The sequence below is a fragment of the Amblyomma americanum genome, chromosome 4, assembly GCF_052857255.1.
Source record: "Amblyomma americanum isolate KBUSLIRL-KWMA chromosome 4, ASM5285725v1, whole genome shotgun sequence".
In the NCBI taxonomy this organism is placed as follows: domain Eukaryota; kingdom Metazoa; phylum Arthropoda; class Arachnida; order Ixodida; family Ixodidae; genus Amblyomma; species Amblyomma americanum.
The window spans coordinates 47,324,977-47,343,303 of NC_135500.1; the positions used below are offsets into that span (position 1 = coordinate 47,324,977).

The following is an 18,327-nucleotide window of genomic DNA, read 5'->3' on the forward strand; positions in this document are numbered from 1 at the left end:
TGACTTTGCAATTCCACTGGGCGAGTTACACTCGGCCAGATGTAGCTATCGCGTCGCTCCAGCTTTGACCAGAGCTAAACCACAGCCATTTTTTCAGGACGTGGTGTGCGGTGGATATTATTCCCCTGCCGTAATTGCCGCAGGCCGATTGCGAGTGGCTGAGGGTACAAGTTGTTTCTCCCTTCGGGCTGGAGACTCTTCTGCCTCCAAATCGTGCGGGTGGTGCGTATAGCGGCAGTGGTTAGCCTTTGCAGCGCATGACGAACTACACTGGCCGTCGCTGCCGACCACGATGCGTAGAGTGCATAGTCTCCTGGAGTCGGAGCGTCCTAGACACCCCACCGCGGATTCCTCCGCTGATTTGTCCCTTTTGCCCTGCTCCCGCCACGGAAGCAACGCTAAACCATTTCTGGCGGCACTTGCCCGGGACTTAATTTGGTCAGTCGAGGCTAGAACCCATGCATAAGGATATATGGGCCTCAATGTCGACTTCGGCTAGATTCCAGTTAAGAAACTAGCAGCTGCACCTTTCCATCTAACTGTTGCCAAAGGACGAATTTGCGCAACAAAAGATAATAAATAAATGACTAAACTGAGCAGGTGTTTACCGCTGCATACCTTGTGGATGGGTGTCCCCCAGAAGTCGTTGGCGAAGAGGCGGCCGATAGGCGTGGAAGGCCGCAGGTCCCTGTTGTCGCGCACAGCCGACGCGTCATCGAAGACGAATCCGCAGCCGAGCGCGTTGGCGTAGCACAGCCACGATAGCGCGCCCACGGCCAGGTACCAGCGCCAGCCGACGCGGCGGCCGCCGGGAAGCCGCCATGTCGGCTCTCGGTCGCAGCCAGACTGCGAGGAGACGATGAGCCTCATGTAGAGAAGGCAGAAGCGAACAATGGACACAACGCTCTACGATAAATGCGATTTCGGCCGTTCATCTAAGCAGTCATGCAGATGAATGCACCGAGGTCGACTCTGCGACTCCGGTACCAAGAGCACCTTGCGTTTCAAAACTGCATCGCAAAAGAGGAGCACGTGGAAAGCATTTCTGAACACTTAGAGAGACAGCTGTCGGCGGCTCTGAGGACGGCTTCCGGGCAGCTCCAAAGTCGAGAGCACAAACGAAGCGTGCGCCCGGTCATCGCGCTCTCTTTTCGAGTCTAAATTGGACCGCACTTTTGATACTGACATCCTACTACACTCGTGCTGAGCACAGAACCACTGGTGTTTCTGAGGGCCAGCTTAAGCGGTGAGATACAAAGTAGAAAACGTAGCGCAAAAAAGGACAGGAACACAGACAGACATACTATAAACAAAAACGTAGCATATGGACGGGACGAAGAAGGGCGAAGACAGTAGCAACCGTTCTGTCTTCGCCCTTCTTCGTCCCGTCCATGTGCTACGTTTTTGTTTATAGTATGTCTGAACAACTGGTCCCTCAGTATACACAGAAAGACAACACACACAGCGCTAACTTCCAACAAAGCCTTATTTCGCAAAGGAAGGGTGGTTTTTATTACACCGACTTATCTTACAAGCACTATCAAACCATGCGCTAGCAAATCGTATCAGACAGATATCAGAGCTCCTTTGGCAACAGAGCGACTTAAGGGCTACTCACACAGTCATCTTCCAACAGGGAAATCCATTCCGCTTCAATTATTTCTCGTGTTAAGCCGTTTTTGTGCACTTTTAAGATCACACGTTTTTTTCAGGAGCGCTATGCAATTACAAACACGGCAATGGGCTGACAAACCTTTCCCACGCATATCCTATACGTCACGCCCATGTTCCCGAAGCCAATGGTTCAGGCATCTGCCTGTTTGACCTACATACTGCTTGCCACAGGAAAGAGGTATCTGGTAAACGACATTTTCAATGCAATCAACAAATTTATTCTTATGTTTCTTTGCACAGCCAACCGCCTTTTTGGATATTTTCATATTTTTCTTGCACAAATGACTCAGCTTTTTAGGGGCTGGAAAAACCACTCCAGCTCCCGCACGCTGGGCTATTTTTTTGAGATTGTGGGAAAGCCGATGAAAGTAAGGGACGACGGCAACCTTTTCTTTCTTACGCGTAGCCTCTTGATTTTCTTGCGCTTTGTTCTGGCAGAATTCTTTTCGAACGCCTTCCGCTACAGAGACCAGAACATGGGAAGGGTATCCAGCGTTCTGGACCCGCTTGCACTTTCATGCATGAGGTGTCGGCAGGACTTGATGAGATAATTAAGAAATGAAATGCGAAACAATGGATCTTTTTAAGACTTTACAGTGCGCTGAATGAAAAGCCAACAATGGTTTTTCGCCTCGAGGTCTGAACATCCAGCATGTGCGATCATGATGCAGTATGATGTTGATGTCTAAGAATTTGATTAACCCTTTTTCAGGTAGTTCAAACGTTAGTTCTAGAGGTCGCAAATGGTTACGGAACGAGGTGAGGACATAAAGAACATCATCCTTGAAGGAACCGTAATTTCTTTTAAGTACAAAAAGAAAGTCGTCAACATACCTAAAGATATTAATGACATTGGTATCTTTTACTATATCCGCAAAAGACCTGTCCAGCTGGACTAAAAACAAATCGCTAAGGATGGGTGCTATGCAAGAACCTATGCAAATGCCTTTTTTCTGAAGGTGTGGTTTTTCATCCCACACTATGAACGTGGACTAAAGATAAAATTTTAAAAGTCCTAGAAAAGCATTTACCTAGATGCCTGATGCATTTTTAAAGGCAATAGGCCCGTACCGGTCAATACAGTCTCCAACACAAGATAACAAAGCTTCATGTGGAATGGAACAATAAAGATCTTTTATGTCAACCGAAAAAACAGATAGGCCATGTTCCGCATCTGACTTTACAAATTCTAAAACCTGCTCAAAATTGCGGACAAGGAAGGGATCTTGAATGTATAAGAACTTTAGTTTTTCTCGTAACAACAGGGCAACAGATTTCTGCCATGCACCATTCTCTGATACAATAACTCGGAAAGGAGCATTAGTTTTATGGGTCTTTGCATTGAAGAATACGGGAAGGAAGTCCTTTTTACAACCGGTAATTCCTTTGAGAATACACCCAAGGTTCAACCTATTGCACAGTTTCTTTGCTTCACCTTTTATCTTTGAAATTTTTACTTTTGGATGGCAATTAAAAGCGGAGGACACAACTTCACGTGCATTTTTATGAAAGAGCCCAGATGAAAATACAGCAAACCCCCCCCCCCCCCCCCCCCCTTTGTCTGCGGGAAGGAGGCACAATGAATGCTGTTCAAAGTAAGACTTAGCTCGATTTAGGGAAAGTCTTGAAGGGTGCAACTTAAATCACAGTAAGGTGTCGACGCCTGCGGAAACACAACGGTCAGCCTCTTGCTCGGGGATGATACGAGAAATCTGGTGAACTAACGTGAGCCGCTCCGCTGAAGAAGATTTTTTCTCAAGGCCAAACTTAGGTCCCAACGACAGAACAGATTTCACATGTCCAGGAAGATCCAGTCCTTGCGGCATCTGGATGACGCACCGGGGTGAAGCTGGCTTAATGCCAAGCTGCCTTCTGAGGTAGTCCAGTTGTCGCTGCCAAATGAAGTCCGTAGTCTGGCTGACAAGCCACTCTCGTAACGTCTTTCCTGCTGTGGTTGGGCTTGATCTTTGGTGAACCAAAAGGTGGGGATATTCCCTGTAAAGGCGAGCTGGTCGAAACGACTCAGCCTTTAGAATCTTGCACACTCCGACGCCATGACCACGTGGTGGGATAAACCCTCCGAAAAGACGCCTCCCCTCATCCGGAACCACACTGTTCCGGCAGCAAAACGAGAGTGTCCTAACGCGAATTGGCCGTGACAGCAATGATAGTAACGACAGTCCAAAGGTCCACAGAACACGAAAAAGGGCCGGTTGTACTAGAAATATAATGCAGAAGGGCAGACACTTGAGCTTGTTGGTTCATTTCAAGGGTAAAAGACGTCGCGCAAAAAGACAAGGACTCAGAAAGACAACACACGCAGCGCTGATTTCCAACAAATATTTAATTCGCAAAGTAAAGCTGTTTTTTTTATACCGACATATCTTACAAGCACTATCAAACCATGCGCTAGCAAAGCGTATCAGACAGATACAAAAGCTCCTTTGGCAACTGAGCGACTGAAGAACGGCTACTCACACAGTCATCTTCCAGCAGAGAAAATTCTTCCTGAAAAAAACGCAAGAAAATCAAGAAGCTACGTGTAAGAAAGAAAAAGTTGTCATCCGTTACTTTCATTGCATTTTCCACAATCTCAAAAAAAAAAAAAATAACGCAGCGTGCGGGAGCTGCAGTGGTTTTTCCAGCCCCCAAAAAGCTGAGTCATTTGTGCACGAAAAATTTGACAATATCCAAAAAGGCGGTTGGCTGTACGAATAAACATAAGAATAAATTTTTTGATTGCATTGAAAATGTCGTATATATACCAGATACCTCTTTCCTGTGGCAAGCAGTATGTAGGTCAAACAGGCAGATGCCTGAACGATAGGCTTCGGGAACATGGGCGTGACGTAAAGGATATGTGTGGGAAAGGTTTGTCAGCCCATTGCCGTGTTTGTAATTGCATAGCGCTCCTGAAAAAAACGTGTGATCTTAAAAGTGCACAGAAACCGCTTAACACGAGAAATAATTGAAGCGCAATGGATTTCCATGTTGGAAGATGACTGTGTGGGTAGCCCTTCAGTCGGTCTGTTGCCAAAGGAGCTCTTATATCTGTCTGATACGCATTGCTAGTGCATGGTTTGATAGTGCTTTTATGATAAGTCGGTGTAAAAAAACCACCCTTCTTTTGCGAAATAAACCCTTGTTGGAAGTAAGCGCTGTGTGCGTTGTCTTTCCGTGTCCATGTGTTTTTTTGCGCTACGTCTCCTGGACTTGAAATGAACCAACAAGCCCAAGTGCCTGTCCACCCTTCCGTGAGATACGCACGGCGTGGAGAGCGGGACATGTGGTTCGTGTCAGACCGACCTATAGCAGGTCGTCACAAACGCAGTCTGAAATGCTGGGCATCAAGCATTACTACAGACGGCAGGGGGCATGTGTGGGTCCAAGACTGTCTTTTTTTTACTCCACGCTTACAAAACGCGTTCCGGGGGTTCTGCTGGGAATTTTTAAGTGCAAATGTAAAGGAGGAGGCCTTAAGAGCCCCCGGTCAGATGACGGAAGTATATTCTCTTCAGTAACTCTGCGTATGAGTTGCAGCGTGATTTGAAATCCGGACAGGAAAGCAGAGCACGCTTGCAAATCGGTAAGAAGAAAACAAACGCAACCATCAACAGCCTCCCGAAGAAACTGAGTATATGATAGGTCGCGCGGTGTTACATGTAGCATGGCAGTGAGCTTCAGTCTCGTGCAAGAGCAACCGTGTCCTTGGCGTAGAGCGCTTGAAAGGTGCACGCAGCAAGCAAGCTACGTCCGGCCACAGCTCGTGGGATACAAAGACTGTGCTTGATCCGAAGCGCCGCCACGTGAACGCACAATCCAGATAAGCACGACAACATCATCTCAAACCCGACAGCTGTAATTTAACTTTTCAGCTTGCAGTGCAGTGCTCGAGTGTTCAGGGGTGACGAGGAAGAAGAAAGAACGAGAATAAGAATGGGCTGGGACGCATTAGGCGGACGCCCACAAGTCAGCCACGTACCAAAAGAGGGGCCCAGGGCAACACTTTCTTCCCCCCCCCCCCCCCCGACTTTTCTTGGCAGTACAAATTCTCTAGATGATGCTTGGCAGTACCCTTGTTGGTTTTGCCAATCTTCCCTCCCCCCGATACAAGGATTTACACCCTCCCAGAAGCCTCCACTCACCACGGCCGGAGCGGAGCGGCGGCCGCTGAAGCCTGGCCGTGCGCTCACCTGCAGCGCATGAGACGGGGCCTCTGCCCCCTTCGCCGAAATCCAGCCCAAGCCCCGCTGTGCATCGCGGCTAGGAGAAATAAACCAGAGAAACCCCTGCACAGGAGACGCACTTGGGCGGGGCATGCACCGAACAGGAAAGCGATGTGGTCCGTCATATTTCCGTATTCTGTATTTGTACATAGTGCATGTTCCCCTAACCCTATCCTTTCTTACTATTAGCAGGAATACATTAGCATCAGCATTAGCAGTTGCTGCGGTAGCAACATCTTTTCCTTCCATTGTTATTTCATTAATAAATAGCCACTAACAACAAAGTAAAGGTATAAGAGTGCACACCAGTGGGACGGAAGCGCAGCCGAAACAGCAGAAAATCGGTTGATGCAAACGCGGACGCATGTGGCTCAGCGCAGGACTGATTGGCGATCCATCCAAGAGAGGCATTTTTCCGACGGCGAACTTCGAAGTGGGCACAAGATGGCGAAGGGTAGCTCGACACATTCAAAGTCATTCGGTTGCACCAATTATATAGGGACAGTGGGCTAATAATTAATAACAATTAGTTTTTTGGGGAAAGGAAATGGCGCAGTATCTGTCTCATATATCGTTGGACACCTGAACCGGGCCGTAAGGGAAGGGATAAGGAAGGGAGTGAAAGAAGAGAGGAAGAAGGAGGTGTCGTAGTGGAGGGCTCCGGAATAATCTCGAGCACCTGGAGATCTTTAACGTGCACTGACATCGCACAGCACACGGGCGCCTTAGCGTTTTTTCTCCATAAAAACGCAGCCGCCGCGGTCGGGTTCGAACCCGGGTACTCCGGTTCAGTAGCCGAGCGCCCTAACCACTGAGCCACCGCGGCGGGGCGGACAGTGGGCTACATGCCACTTTTCGTGGGTGAAAAAAAAAGGCGCAAAGGGAAAGAAAGCGTTGTTCCACTTCGCGTGCGATTAGTTCGGAGTCTGCCCGTGAAAGCGACTGCAGGACCACAGCTCATAGCTTAATGCGTTACCTGTTAATACGGGGTACGTTCGATCGGTCTTAAGCTATAAATCAAGTGGCGCGTGCAAGCGGTGCTTTAGGCGCGACTGGATATAGCAGGCACCTTTCCGCGTTGCCACTTGCCATGAAAGACGCACAGCGTCAAAAACAAATTAACCCGTTTGCACCGGTTCAAACAATCTACAGTTCATGCGAAGCCACTAAGGGGTCAAGATAAACAGCAAGCGTCAGTTAGCGGCGAACGGTCAGTCGGCGTTAAAAAGCGCTTACCGTGCACGCGCACGGCGGGGGCTGCAGCAGCGCTAAGTGAATCTTCAGCGCTGCGTCTAGAACAAAGCAAAGCGTCTCCCGGGTACGTCCATTAGAAAGAAGCTGCCGAGATGGCTTTCTGCTTGTTCACTCAGTACCTTTTCAGCCAGCTTGTTCTCGAAGCCTGCTCTCATTCGTTTCCCCGCTACGCCCTCACGGCTTTCTTTCTTCGAGTTTATTTTTTTCCCTGAGCCGGCGAAATAAGGAAGCGGGGAAGGGGCACAAACGACGCCGCCTAGCCTCGCCAAGTGGCGGCCCCCAGCGGAGGGCGCTAATTACAATTGATTACCCATTAAGGAATCTCGGACAGGGGCGCCCACTAAAAGTCAACGCATGCGGTCCAACCGGCGCTACACCCGGAGGAAGCGAAGTAACGGCATGGGGTGGGCAAAAGCGAAGAGGACCGCGTGTCGACGCGGATGCATATGGAGCAGTAGCTGGAAGGGCAGACGCACGCGATGGGGTCACTTGTCCTTGCGCACGCGGGAGTCGGCAGATGTCGCTGCTCCACACGCGCTTGCTGGCGACGAAATGAACGCAAAAGAGGAGGTACCAAGAGAGGCATTCTCTCCCTGTCTTTCTTTGCTACGTGTTTTATGTCCTCCTCCGCCCGCTTCTCCGCTGATCGCGATCCTTCGGGTGCAAACTAAGTGGGTTACTTAGGTGCTACCGGAACTTTCGCAGCCATTGCTTGAAAAAAAAAAATAAGAAGAACGACCAATTGGATTGATGTGGAGGAAATGCGACAGCATTCTTCTTTCACTCCCCAATGTACTCCAGTTCCGACTACACGACTACGCAAAATGTGTCACCATATACCACGGCGACTCCTCGTACCATTTGCGCCGCAGCCACTGCACTACCAAGTGACTGTTTCAAACACAGCCACCGATGGGGCTTGTCAGACCTGCAGGTTGCTCTTCCCGAGCAATGCGGGAAGGAATAGCTGCCGCAAGCCTCATTTTTTGGACAGATAGTTCTTTCGAAAGGCTGTCTATTTAGCATGGGGGCCTGCTGTTGTCCGAGGCGTTTTCTTGTTAGTAGTTTTCATTTCTGCTGAGTCATTCTTAGCCCGACGTCTCCCTCCTCTTCCTCACTGAGTGCAGAGGGGGGACAAGAAGAGGTGACCGGTGGAGAGAGGGAAATCCCCTTAAATACCACAGGCTTCACACAGACGCCGACGTCGGCGGCCCCCGACCGTTCTCGCCTTCATGGCCCTCCTAGTGAAGTCGCATTAAAACCGACTTACCACCCCTAAAATGTGCGCGCGTTGTCCCACAAGGCACGCACTGATACCGTCGACACTGCTTCTCTTCGCAAGAACTTGCCCACTCACTCTTGTACTCCTTTTCCAATCTGAATTATGCACTCTGGTGGACAACCTTCTTCCAGTGACACTGACTCTAATATTAGGAGTTATTTTTCTTCCACAAAAACACCTAAGGAACGATCAGAAATCCTATGCAACAATTCCGAGAAGCAGCTGGATTTAGCCTCGATGATGACTCTGACGCTTTAACTTTGAGGAATGCTTTTACTCTCAGCCGAAGCTTCACACACGCCTTCTCTCATTTTCTAACTGGACTACGCACTCGGCGTTCCGCGCTGCTTTCGTAGGTTGCTTACGTCCCACTGACCTCAGCCACTCGTATGTTTTCAGCTGGGCAGCACGCTAGGCGTACATCGCTCCTTAACAGGCTGCAGCGTCCGCTCGCTCCGATTTTTATGTTTTGGGTGGAGTTAGCGACTAGTTCGGCTGCTTTCTGACCTCTGTGTGTGGCCGCACGCAGCTGCCGCTGTCGACACTGCCTAGCATTTTCAGCATCGGCGCCGCACTCGAGCAGCGTTCTTTATCAGGAAGACGCTTCATGGCTGCACACTGATCCCGAGCTCCTAAGTCATAAAATTTGGGTGGCGGCGGTGATAAATCAGTAAAGAGCTTTGAACCCTGTGAACTGGAAGCTTGGGCCCTTAGCCCGGGACTCACGGCCTCAGCTGTTTGCTGCGCTCGCTGAACCAGCTGTCATTGGTCTTCCATAGCTTGAGCTGGACAGCACGACCTCCCATTGCTCAGGCTATGAGTCTGGGATTTCGGCAAGGCCTGCATGCTTTGACAAGCCGTGTGATAGAGCGTAGGGTGTTCTCCGCAGAACGGGCATGCGTTTGAGTGTAACGGGGGCAGCAGAAAGTTAGGTGGGCGGATGAGATTAACAAGAGTTTGCGGGCATAGGGGGTGGGCGCAGCTGGCACAGCTAGACAGGGTTAATTGGAGAGACATGGGAGCGGCCGTTGCCCTGCATGCAGTTATGCTGGTGGTGGTGATGATAATGATGATGTATGTGGTGTCTGAAACTGATGTATGGGTATGTTTTCGTCTGTATCTACCTCCAAGCTACGCCTTCTTCCCGCGTGAGCTTCTTGTGTGGTAAGCGGTAGATTGGCCGTTTTAGATTATGAAGGATCTCATTGTACTGCTGTGGGACCGGCTCCGGGGTCGTTGAGTTTTCTGTCGGCGACTGCTTTGTAAGACCTCGGGCTACGGCATGCGCGCGCTGAATACTTCTCAGAGACTCGTGGCCTGGTGCCCAGTTGAGAATAGTTTCACGAAATTGGCGTTTCTCGCGTTTTTAAAATACGCTGTGCGTATGCGGTGGTGATGGGGTGGCGGTGGAGTGGTGATAAGGTAGTGGTGCGATGGTAGTGTAAATGTACTGGTGAGATTAGCCTTACAGCGGCTTATCGGCAATTGCTCCGCCTTAGTCACTGATTTAAGTGACGGCATCTCCACCACTCTTCCATAAGGTCAATATCCTCTAAAAACTGAAAGAGTTATCGTGACACTGATCACCGCTCACTTCGGGATCCCTCAGGGTACACGATGCGAGAGACGTCGTCCAAGGTAACGTTCAGACTCCTCAGTCACGTTCGGCAGAAAAACGCGGGAACATTGAAACGAATTAAATGGTTCCCACCATCCACAACATCGCACGCACATCGGTGAGTGGCGCGGTGAATCTTGCACATCCATACATGCGTATAGGCAGAATTCGTGCGCTCTCGATAATGCAATAGAGCGGTTCTGTCGCGCGACAAGCCTAGCGACTGTGTCCTACCAGAAACAATTCTCTCTCAGCTACGGCCTCTAAACCCTTGCATTATTGCTGGACATGCGTTCGCTATTCCGCCATCTCCGCAATTTCGGAATGTCGCTCGGAATTTTGTCTTCCGCGCAGCTTGAGCTGGAGCAGCGGAGACCATAGGCAGTCTCCTCTCCTTCAACGGTTTCGGAGGTTCGTATACGGTGGCGGTTGAGACCATCTGCAGGCGGTGGTCGACGACACAGGCGGCCATAGCAGGTCGGGAGGCAAATCGCGCCGCGTCTCTGTATTTGACGTTCGTGAGGTTTCCGTGTTTTGCAAGTGGCGATGGTGGTATGCTAAGAATGCTTTATTGACCCTTTCAAGAGGTCTCGACTGGCGGGGTCCTTAATGAGGAACTCCGGCGGCGAAGACTGCTGCCATTAAACGCCGCTTCAAAATATGACTCGCCCCAGTAGCCACTTTCCGGGTCATCATATGACAGTAGCCAATGACAGCTGCTCTCATATGATGCCACTGTCTTCAGAAAAGCGTTTTCTTTTTACTTCTTTTTCACTTAAGCTATCTGTCGGACTGTCATACCTTTGGATTTCTGGTAATGCATCTATTTCAATGATTTTTTTTTTTGCAAGGCGGATGTGCGTTTAGCACAAATCTCGAGGTTTTCAACTTGAACACGATTTCGGTTACTAACGCGAGGGACGCGGCAGTCGGCAAAGAGCCAAATTTCGGACACCTCGGACTGCAGTCTTTTTATACGTGGACCATATGGAAAGTTTAATAACCGACTTATCTGACTGATCCTGCGCCGTGGTGCGCCTGCTGCACGACTGTCGCCGCAGAGCACGTGCAAGCAGGAAACGAACGCATGGAATGAAGGAAGCATGTGGTCAGTTCGCAGGAGACATCAAGGGAAGCAACCAAGACGACGACGATGGTCTATGGCCTTGCCATTTGTGTCAGTGCAACACACAACAATGTCTACAGTTTCCCGCCGAAACCAGCAGCTCACTCAAAGAGGCGACATCTGTTATCAGCGTGCCAACTAAGTGGCGGGCGGGTGGCGCCATCTATGGTGCAAGCGACGATTGCAGTAAAGTACGCGTGTCTCTGCGGCGACGGCGGATGTTTCACGGAGCAATGCGCCGGAGCTGCCGTTTTACACAGGCGATGGTCGAGGGCGTTCCTGGCGCCCTCTATCCCCTGGCCAAATACGACGTCAGTGGAAGATGCCGCAGAATACAAACATCACGTAGCTGGGCACTACCAGAACCTCAGAGAAAGCCGCTCAATCTCACCCCATCTGTCACTCAAAATGGAACAATTAAGCACACGCCCTTCGCAAAGTTGAAACTAACACCTTCCTCACCCCATACTGTTCTGCAACTTCGGGTGGGGTGACACAGCTTATTGTCCCGACTGTTTAGATATCAGGATTCTGCACTCATGTAAAGCTGCCTCTTTATTTCCCTTACCTCCCCACTCCTTCCTGTAGTGCGTGGCTTCACTCTGGCTAGGAAGATGAACAACAGGGCTCAGCTGAGCAACCGCACTTTGTCACTGGCTGGCCTCAAATAAAGTTTGCCCTCCTTCTACATCAGCTGGTAGATACTAAGCGGGGGGGGGGGGGGCAGCGACGCAGCGCTATATATATATATATATATATATATATATATATATATATATATATATATATATATATATATATATATATATATATATATATATATATATATATATATATATATATTCGAGAATATGGGTCCCGTAAAAATTAGGAACACTTTAAATTTCTCGCAAATGAAGTTTTTTTTCCACCCTTCGACGCCGATGGTACATCTCAACAAGAGGAAGAAGGAAGACATAATAAAAATACCGCTGGCGGAAACACTGATGCATTATTTAACAATATTCAAAAAATGTCTCAGCAGGCAATTCCGTGACTGCGCCAACGGCAAAAAAACAACAACAAACTGGCAGAGTATGCTGTGCACACATGTTGCTGTTGGTATTACCTTAGAAAACGTGGCACATATACCCGCACTTGGAGATTGGTGTCTGGTTTAATATCTGATACGGGTCCCATTGGGACCCGAGATATTAAACTTATTTTTTGAAATACGGCGGAATGCTTGAACAAGCTCTGGCACGGGTCGGCCCGGTATTGCACTGCCTCCGGGATCGGCTCGGGGCATACTAGCGCGCGTCTTATCTTTCTATCTTTACTCTCGAATCTTTAACTCTCCTACTTTCGGCACTGGCAGAGGTAGTTGCTCGGCTTGAGCCAGTGGGCAGGCCCGTGCACTTTCCTTTTCATTCTTCCTGTCGTCACCAGCAGCAGCAGCAGCGGCCTAGAATCGGGAGTCACACATCCCACGTGCAACACATCTTCACGGAGTATCTTCTTCCTTTTTTCCCATACCAGCTATATTTGGAATTGGAATTCTCTTGAACAGACGACAGTTGGCGCCCACACAGTGTCGAACGCACAGGCGCGCGCCTTCCGACAAAGCGCCGGTGCTCTGCATTAAAAGGAACCCTGAGTGGCCCTCGGGGAGGCAGCTCGGTAGAACCGAGCTTTTCCAAGCCATTGCAGAAGTACCTGAAACGCTGCGGAGACAACAACGCCGGCTGCAGTGTAGTGCAGTTTTCGGTGCGGCGAGTGGCCGGTGTCGGAAGCCGAGGCTAATGGACCGGGCCCTGGGGCGACATAGCCTCCGTCTGCTTAGCGCGCGGATCGAAAAGTCGGCTCTCGTAGAAGCCTGACTTTCAGCTTTCACAAGGACAAACTGGGCGCGGCATGCAGAGCAGTCAGGTCGAGCCGATAGGGCGCTCAAGAAGCGAAGGTAAGCTTCAGCAGAAGGGGGCCACAACGCGGAACACGTGGTGTCAACAAAAAATCGTGGCGTTTGCGCAAGAGAGTGAGGACGCGAGAGAGAGATATGCGAACCAGATTTAGAGGGACGTCGACACACGGCTGCTCGTTACGCTGCTGTTCGAATCAAAACGAAATTAAACGTTTAGTATACTTGCAAGAAAATCTATACGTGTGCAGTAGCACACCGACGAAGGTCCCTGATTTGCTCCTGTTACAGCGATCGCCTCCAAGGACCCCCACAGCAATCGACTAGCACAATCTTAAGAGCTGTACAAATTCAAAGTAAGAGTAACAAAGGTGCTCGTGTTTATGCACCTATAAGACAGCAATGCGAAAGTGATGCACCTGTAGCGATCGCTTCGTTTTGTTTTTGACGAGGTAAAGCGACATAATCTGGAGTGCATAAGAGTTTCAAATCTTGCCTGTCGCTGCTACAATGCTGGCGCTTTACCGACACACAATGGTTACGCACCCGAGTGCAGACCACGGAAAGGCATGTACAGGGTCGCTCCATTTGTAAGGGAACATGGGAGCGAGTGGCCTCAGCACTTCGCGAAGCGCTGCCGCAGACAGCCGGCGAGACTGGGCGGCAAAGGCACATGCGCAGCAAACATGCCCGGCTGCACTTTCCGCGCATGCCGCCCACTCACTAAGTGCTCACTACGCAGCCCGAGAAGAACGGCGACTCCCTTTCCGTGTGACGCCCTGGCAACGAGCCCACGACACTGCAATGGGTAGAACGCTGCGAATAGCCCGAAAATAGCGACTGCCACGCTTTGAAGACTTTACGGAGAACAAATGCACAGATCTACAAGAGAACGGTGACAGAATATGCGACCATTTCAGGACTGCAAGCAGCGGAGCACGCGCGGGATGCCCCAGTGTCGCCAATGAGAGCACCAAACCTTGTTTCGGTCCGAGCATAGGGAAACCCAACTGATACATCCGCTGCGCGTATACTGACCATTCTTTAAATGTGCGTAAATACACGTACAGGACGAAGCATCATAAAACTGCAACTTTTTCAAAGGCGATATAGTCGGAAAGGCTCGCCAGAGGGAACTGGATCGAGCCCCCTTCAACGTTCAGCACAAATTTCAGAAATATTTCATTCATACAACTTTGCTCCATTTTGCTTTCAATTTTGTTACTTTTTGTCCCCGATACTGTGATCTTATATGATTGAAGGGTACAAATATCCTAGGTAAACAAGCTTTTTAAAATATTTTAAACGTTGTAGATGTAAAGCTGAGTCTTCTTTGTTCGCGGCACCCTGTAACGTTGCTTCTCCCGTTCCTTTTCGCCTCCTTCAGTACTGTCCGTAAGAACACAAAGTATCTGAATGAATGAATGAATGAATGAATGAATGAATGAATGAATGAATGAATGAATGAATGAACTGCGTCCCACCGAAGCAGCATGAAACAGGACCACCGAACCTAGAAGACAGCAACGCAACGACCCGGAGAGCACCTTATCCGAAGAGGGCAACGAACGAGCCCACCCTCTAAACGGGAACACAACACGGTCATGAAACAGATGAACGACCTGGCATCAGAAGGGGGCGAGAAACGCCAGAGAAGTCGGAATAAAACACCGCCGCCCATCGAACAACCTCACAGTCATTACAACATGGCGATTCATACATCTCCGCTTTCAAAGAAGGATGAGAACGTTTCCACACACACTGCCATAGGCACAGCCAGTAAAGAAGAAAAAAAAAAGAAAGGAAGGCGGAGAAAATCAGGCGAAATGAAAAAACGTAAACGCCAGTAAAAAAGAAAGTAGATATGGACGGGTGGGTTCGCGAAGCCTATGTCAATTAATCACCGGGCAAGTCCGACCACGAGGAAGATTAATCGATCTCACCTTCTCCGTATTAACAGCGCAAGGCAGAAAAGACGGGGGATAACCTTCTTTATTCCTTCCCTTTCCCCTTGCACTACCACGTGATTACGCACAGAACGTTGGCCACCCCTCTCCTCCAGACCCTCTCTCATTTGTTTCCATCCTCTCACTGCCGGCGAGTTCGCTTCCCTAATTCCTTTTTCTCTCCCTGCTGAACTCTTATTGCCTCATTTCTTCGCGCAGTTCTCGTCGGTGGCCTCGTCGGTGCTATTTTTTCTTAATGCCTAGCCGATTTTTAAGGCCTTTTAAGTTTGTTTTTCAAGTTTTACGCAGTAGAGTTCGCGCCCTAGTTTTTAGAAGGGTATTTTGGTTGTTCATCGGTGTCATTGCCCCCCCCCCCCCCCCCCCCCCCCTTTACGTCTATGGGCTTGTCGCCCGATCCCCCTTTCCTGTTCCGTATGCAGTAAATGTGCCATGAGAAAAGAAAAGAACACAAGAAAACGCTCGGGTAGGTTGGGCATAAATTAATGTGCAAGAAATTCGGTCCCCGCACTTCCCAATTCAATTTGCCTTAATATTCGCCCGTTCCGCAAAAGCGAATAGCAGCGACGACGAGGTATGTAATCGCTGACCAGTGAGCAAAGAAAGAAGTGAAAAGGAAAGAGTTAACAAGCAAAAAGGAAGAAGGCAGTCGGAACAGTGAAGGCAGATCGGAGTACGCAAAATGATAAAAATGAACGCGATGGCTGGCGCTCTAGGCTACTAATGGTCGGAAAATGGGAACGGCGTATACGCCAATCATTAATCGTTTCTGCCCTTGGGTGGAAAAGAGCGAAGGAAAAAAGAAGAGGACCGGCAGCAATATATATGAAGGGGAGAGGAAGGTGCGGCTGCAGCGTCCGCATCCAACACGGCGCTGTAAGGCTCTGGCGGCGCGAACCCGCTGAGAGCAGAGCACACGATTCATAAGTGCGGACTGGCGCCATTCGTTTCTCGGCGGCCTGCCTATCGGCATGGGAAGCAGACTGGCGGACATGCGAAGCGGCTCCGATGCGGGCCTGGAGTAATAATGAAAAAAGCACTCGGCGGGAAACCGCGAGGCTATTTCTCAAACGATGAGGGCTATTAGAGGGCGGGAGAGCAGCGCTCGTTTGTGCTTCGTAATGAATGCGTTGTTCGGCCGTTTGGTACGATGCGCCGTTTTACGAACGCCAAGAAGCAACGGCAGCACCATGTGTTTGGTCGCACGCATGGGATGCGAGCAGAGGGCGAGCACGGGCTGCCGCGCTGGGAAAAGTATAACGAATGAAAAAGGTAAGAACGGGGGCGAACCGCCTGATCACTTAAATAGTTCGGTCCAGTGGAAAACAACATGATGCAGCCGCGCGCTCCTGTGAGCCAAGGTCTTTCACGGAGTCGCAATCTTTCTTCTTATATAGTGTCTGCTTAGAATAGGAAATAAAGCAACCAAAGAAGCTGCCACTTCCTCCGGTTCTAATAAGGGCCTACCGGGAAAGCGCTATCGCCAGCATGGCCCTTGTGTCACGTTATGACTGATGGGCGATGTCATGATACCGAGTAATATGCTGACCGCGCCTCAAAGTAAATATACGTCGAGGTCTGTAAATCGAACAAGTTCACCTGCAATGAGAGGAAACTTCGTTTGCTTCTTTCATTCACCAATATCTGAAACTTTCACCAGTTCCTGAATCCCTTCCTCCAGATGGTCACCTGCAGTGGAAGTGCTAGCGCGCTTTTTTGCTTTCCTGAAAACAGTGTACAACTCCTACGCAGAAGAGCACTCCTTGGAAGAAGAGCCTTGAGCAGAACTAGGAACCCCTGTCTCCAGGTGTGCAATGAATCACGTGCGGCGCCGTAACGAGCAAAATTTGAGGCCAATACGAAGACTTCTCGCGGTAAAAAAACGGGGGCCATGAACGAAATACGTAGGATACTCTGCAGCGATGGCGTGAGGGCCCATTTGAAGACTCGCTCCTCGGACTGAGATCGTTATAGATGCATGTTATCACCCCGCACTACTTCACTCTACCTCGGCCAGGTATTGCTGATTCGAGAGACAAACCTACGCTCGCTGGTTCTCGATTCATCCCATCCCACCGTTTACAGCACTCTACTGCCACTAAGAACATGGACGTATACTCCATTTAATTACTTACTCGCAGCACTCGAGAAGGTAGAGACCTCCTCATCCAATCAGGAAAGCGCGTTAAACGTGTTCCTCCTCTACGTGTCGTCTGTATGTGGTCTGCTTACGGCGTACGCATGTATGGTTAGAAAAGAGTATCAACCCACGCTTACTGCGCACCATAAGCGAATACTCAAGGAACCTTAGGCAATTTTAGAACAGAGTATGCCTGCTTAAGTGCTCTAAACGCAAGCATTTTGGGCGAAGTTACGCTGTTTCTCACATCCACACTTTCAGTTCAGCGCACATAAACAGAACGCAACGATAACTTCAACCTTGCGACGCCATCCGGTTTTTGGAAAGGGAACCACTTCTGTGAACAAAGAAACACTGTTTTAGGCCTATGAGCGGCAGATTCTTCACTCGAAATAAAAGGATAAAGCAAACTTATCGCTCATGAGCTTTGCTGTACGCGAGATGAAAGAAAGCGAAGGGCCAACGCCTAATCTATGGGCAGTGAACGTACAGAAAAACCCAATAACAACAACGAATTCACTCACAGAGTTCTAGAGGCCCGTCTACTCTGCGATGTCAGTGCACGTTAACGAACCGCAGGTGGTCGAAATTTCCGAAGCTTTTCACTACGGGGTCCCGCATAGCGCGAGTCACTTTGGGGCGTCAAATTCCCATAAACCTGAACCTAAACCTGAATTCAGTCCGAAGCGAGGGGTTCTGCTTCGAAGCGCGCCGCCTTGTCGGAAACGCTACCCAAGAGCCACGCACGCTCAACTCTGGATATAGCGCATGTAACGCAAGCGTACGTTAAACCTCGATTAGAAATAGCGTTTTTAGCACGCTATTCTTTAGCGCACGCTATACGATATGGCTAATTTATACTGGCACTACATTCTGTAGCGTCAGAACGTCGCCTTTGCACTCATCGCAGCCTTGGTGGTGTTGCGAGGAACTACTGAGATGGAGAATAGTTCATTCTCGCAAACACAGGTTAGACGCATCGTTCAGAGCATCGCGAGGCAATGGCCCATGGTGTCAGCCAAGAAACAGCGCCAGCACCTGCTTGGCTTCAACGCGTGTGATCACGAGAAAAAAAAAAAACTGTGAACGTAGGAAACCTGAAAGGAGCATAGACATCTACATTTTTTGTCGCGTTTTCTTCTTTGC

The 18,327-nt window shown here is 49.6% G+C and overlaps 1 protein-coding gene and 1 pseudogene across 3 annotated transcripts in view; one reads left to right on the forward strand and one right to left on the reverse strand.

Annotated features, from left to right (window-relative positions):
• LOC144127925 (protein O-mannosyl-transferase Tmtc3-like) overlaps positions 1–18,327 on the reverse strand; it is a 542,030-nt gene that overhangs the window by 203,782 nt on the left and 319,921 nt on the right. For all 3 annotated transcript variants that reach the window (XM_077660929.1, XM_077660928.1, XM_077660930.1), the window contains one exon: positions 619–846. In XM_077660929.1, the coding sequence (XP_077517055.1) occupies positions 619–846 (228 nt within the window). The remainder of the gene's footprint in view (positions 1–618; positions 847–18,327) is intronic.
• Positions 12,308–12,468, forward strand: LOC144130750 (U2 spliceosomal RNA; annotated as a pseudogene).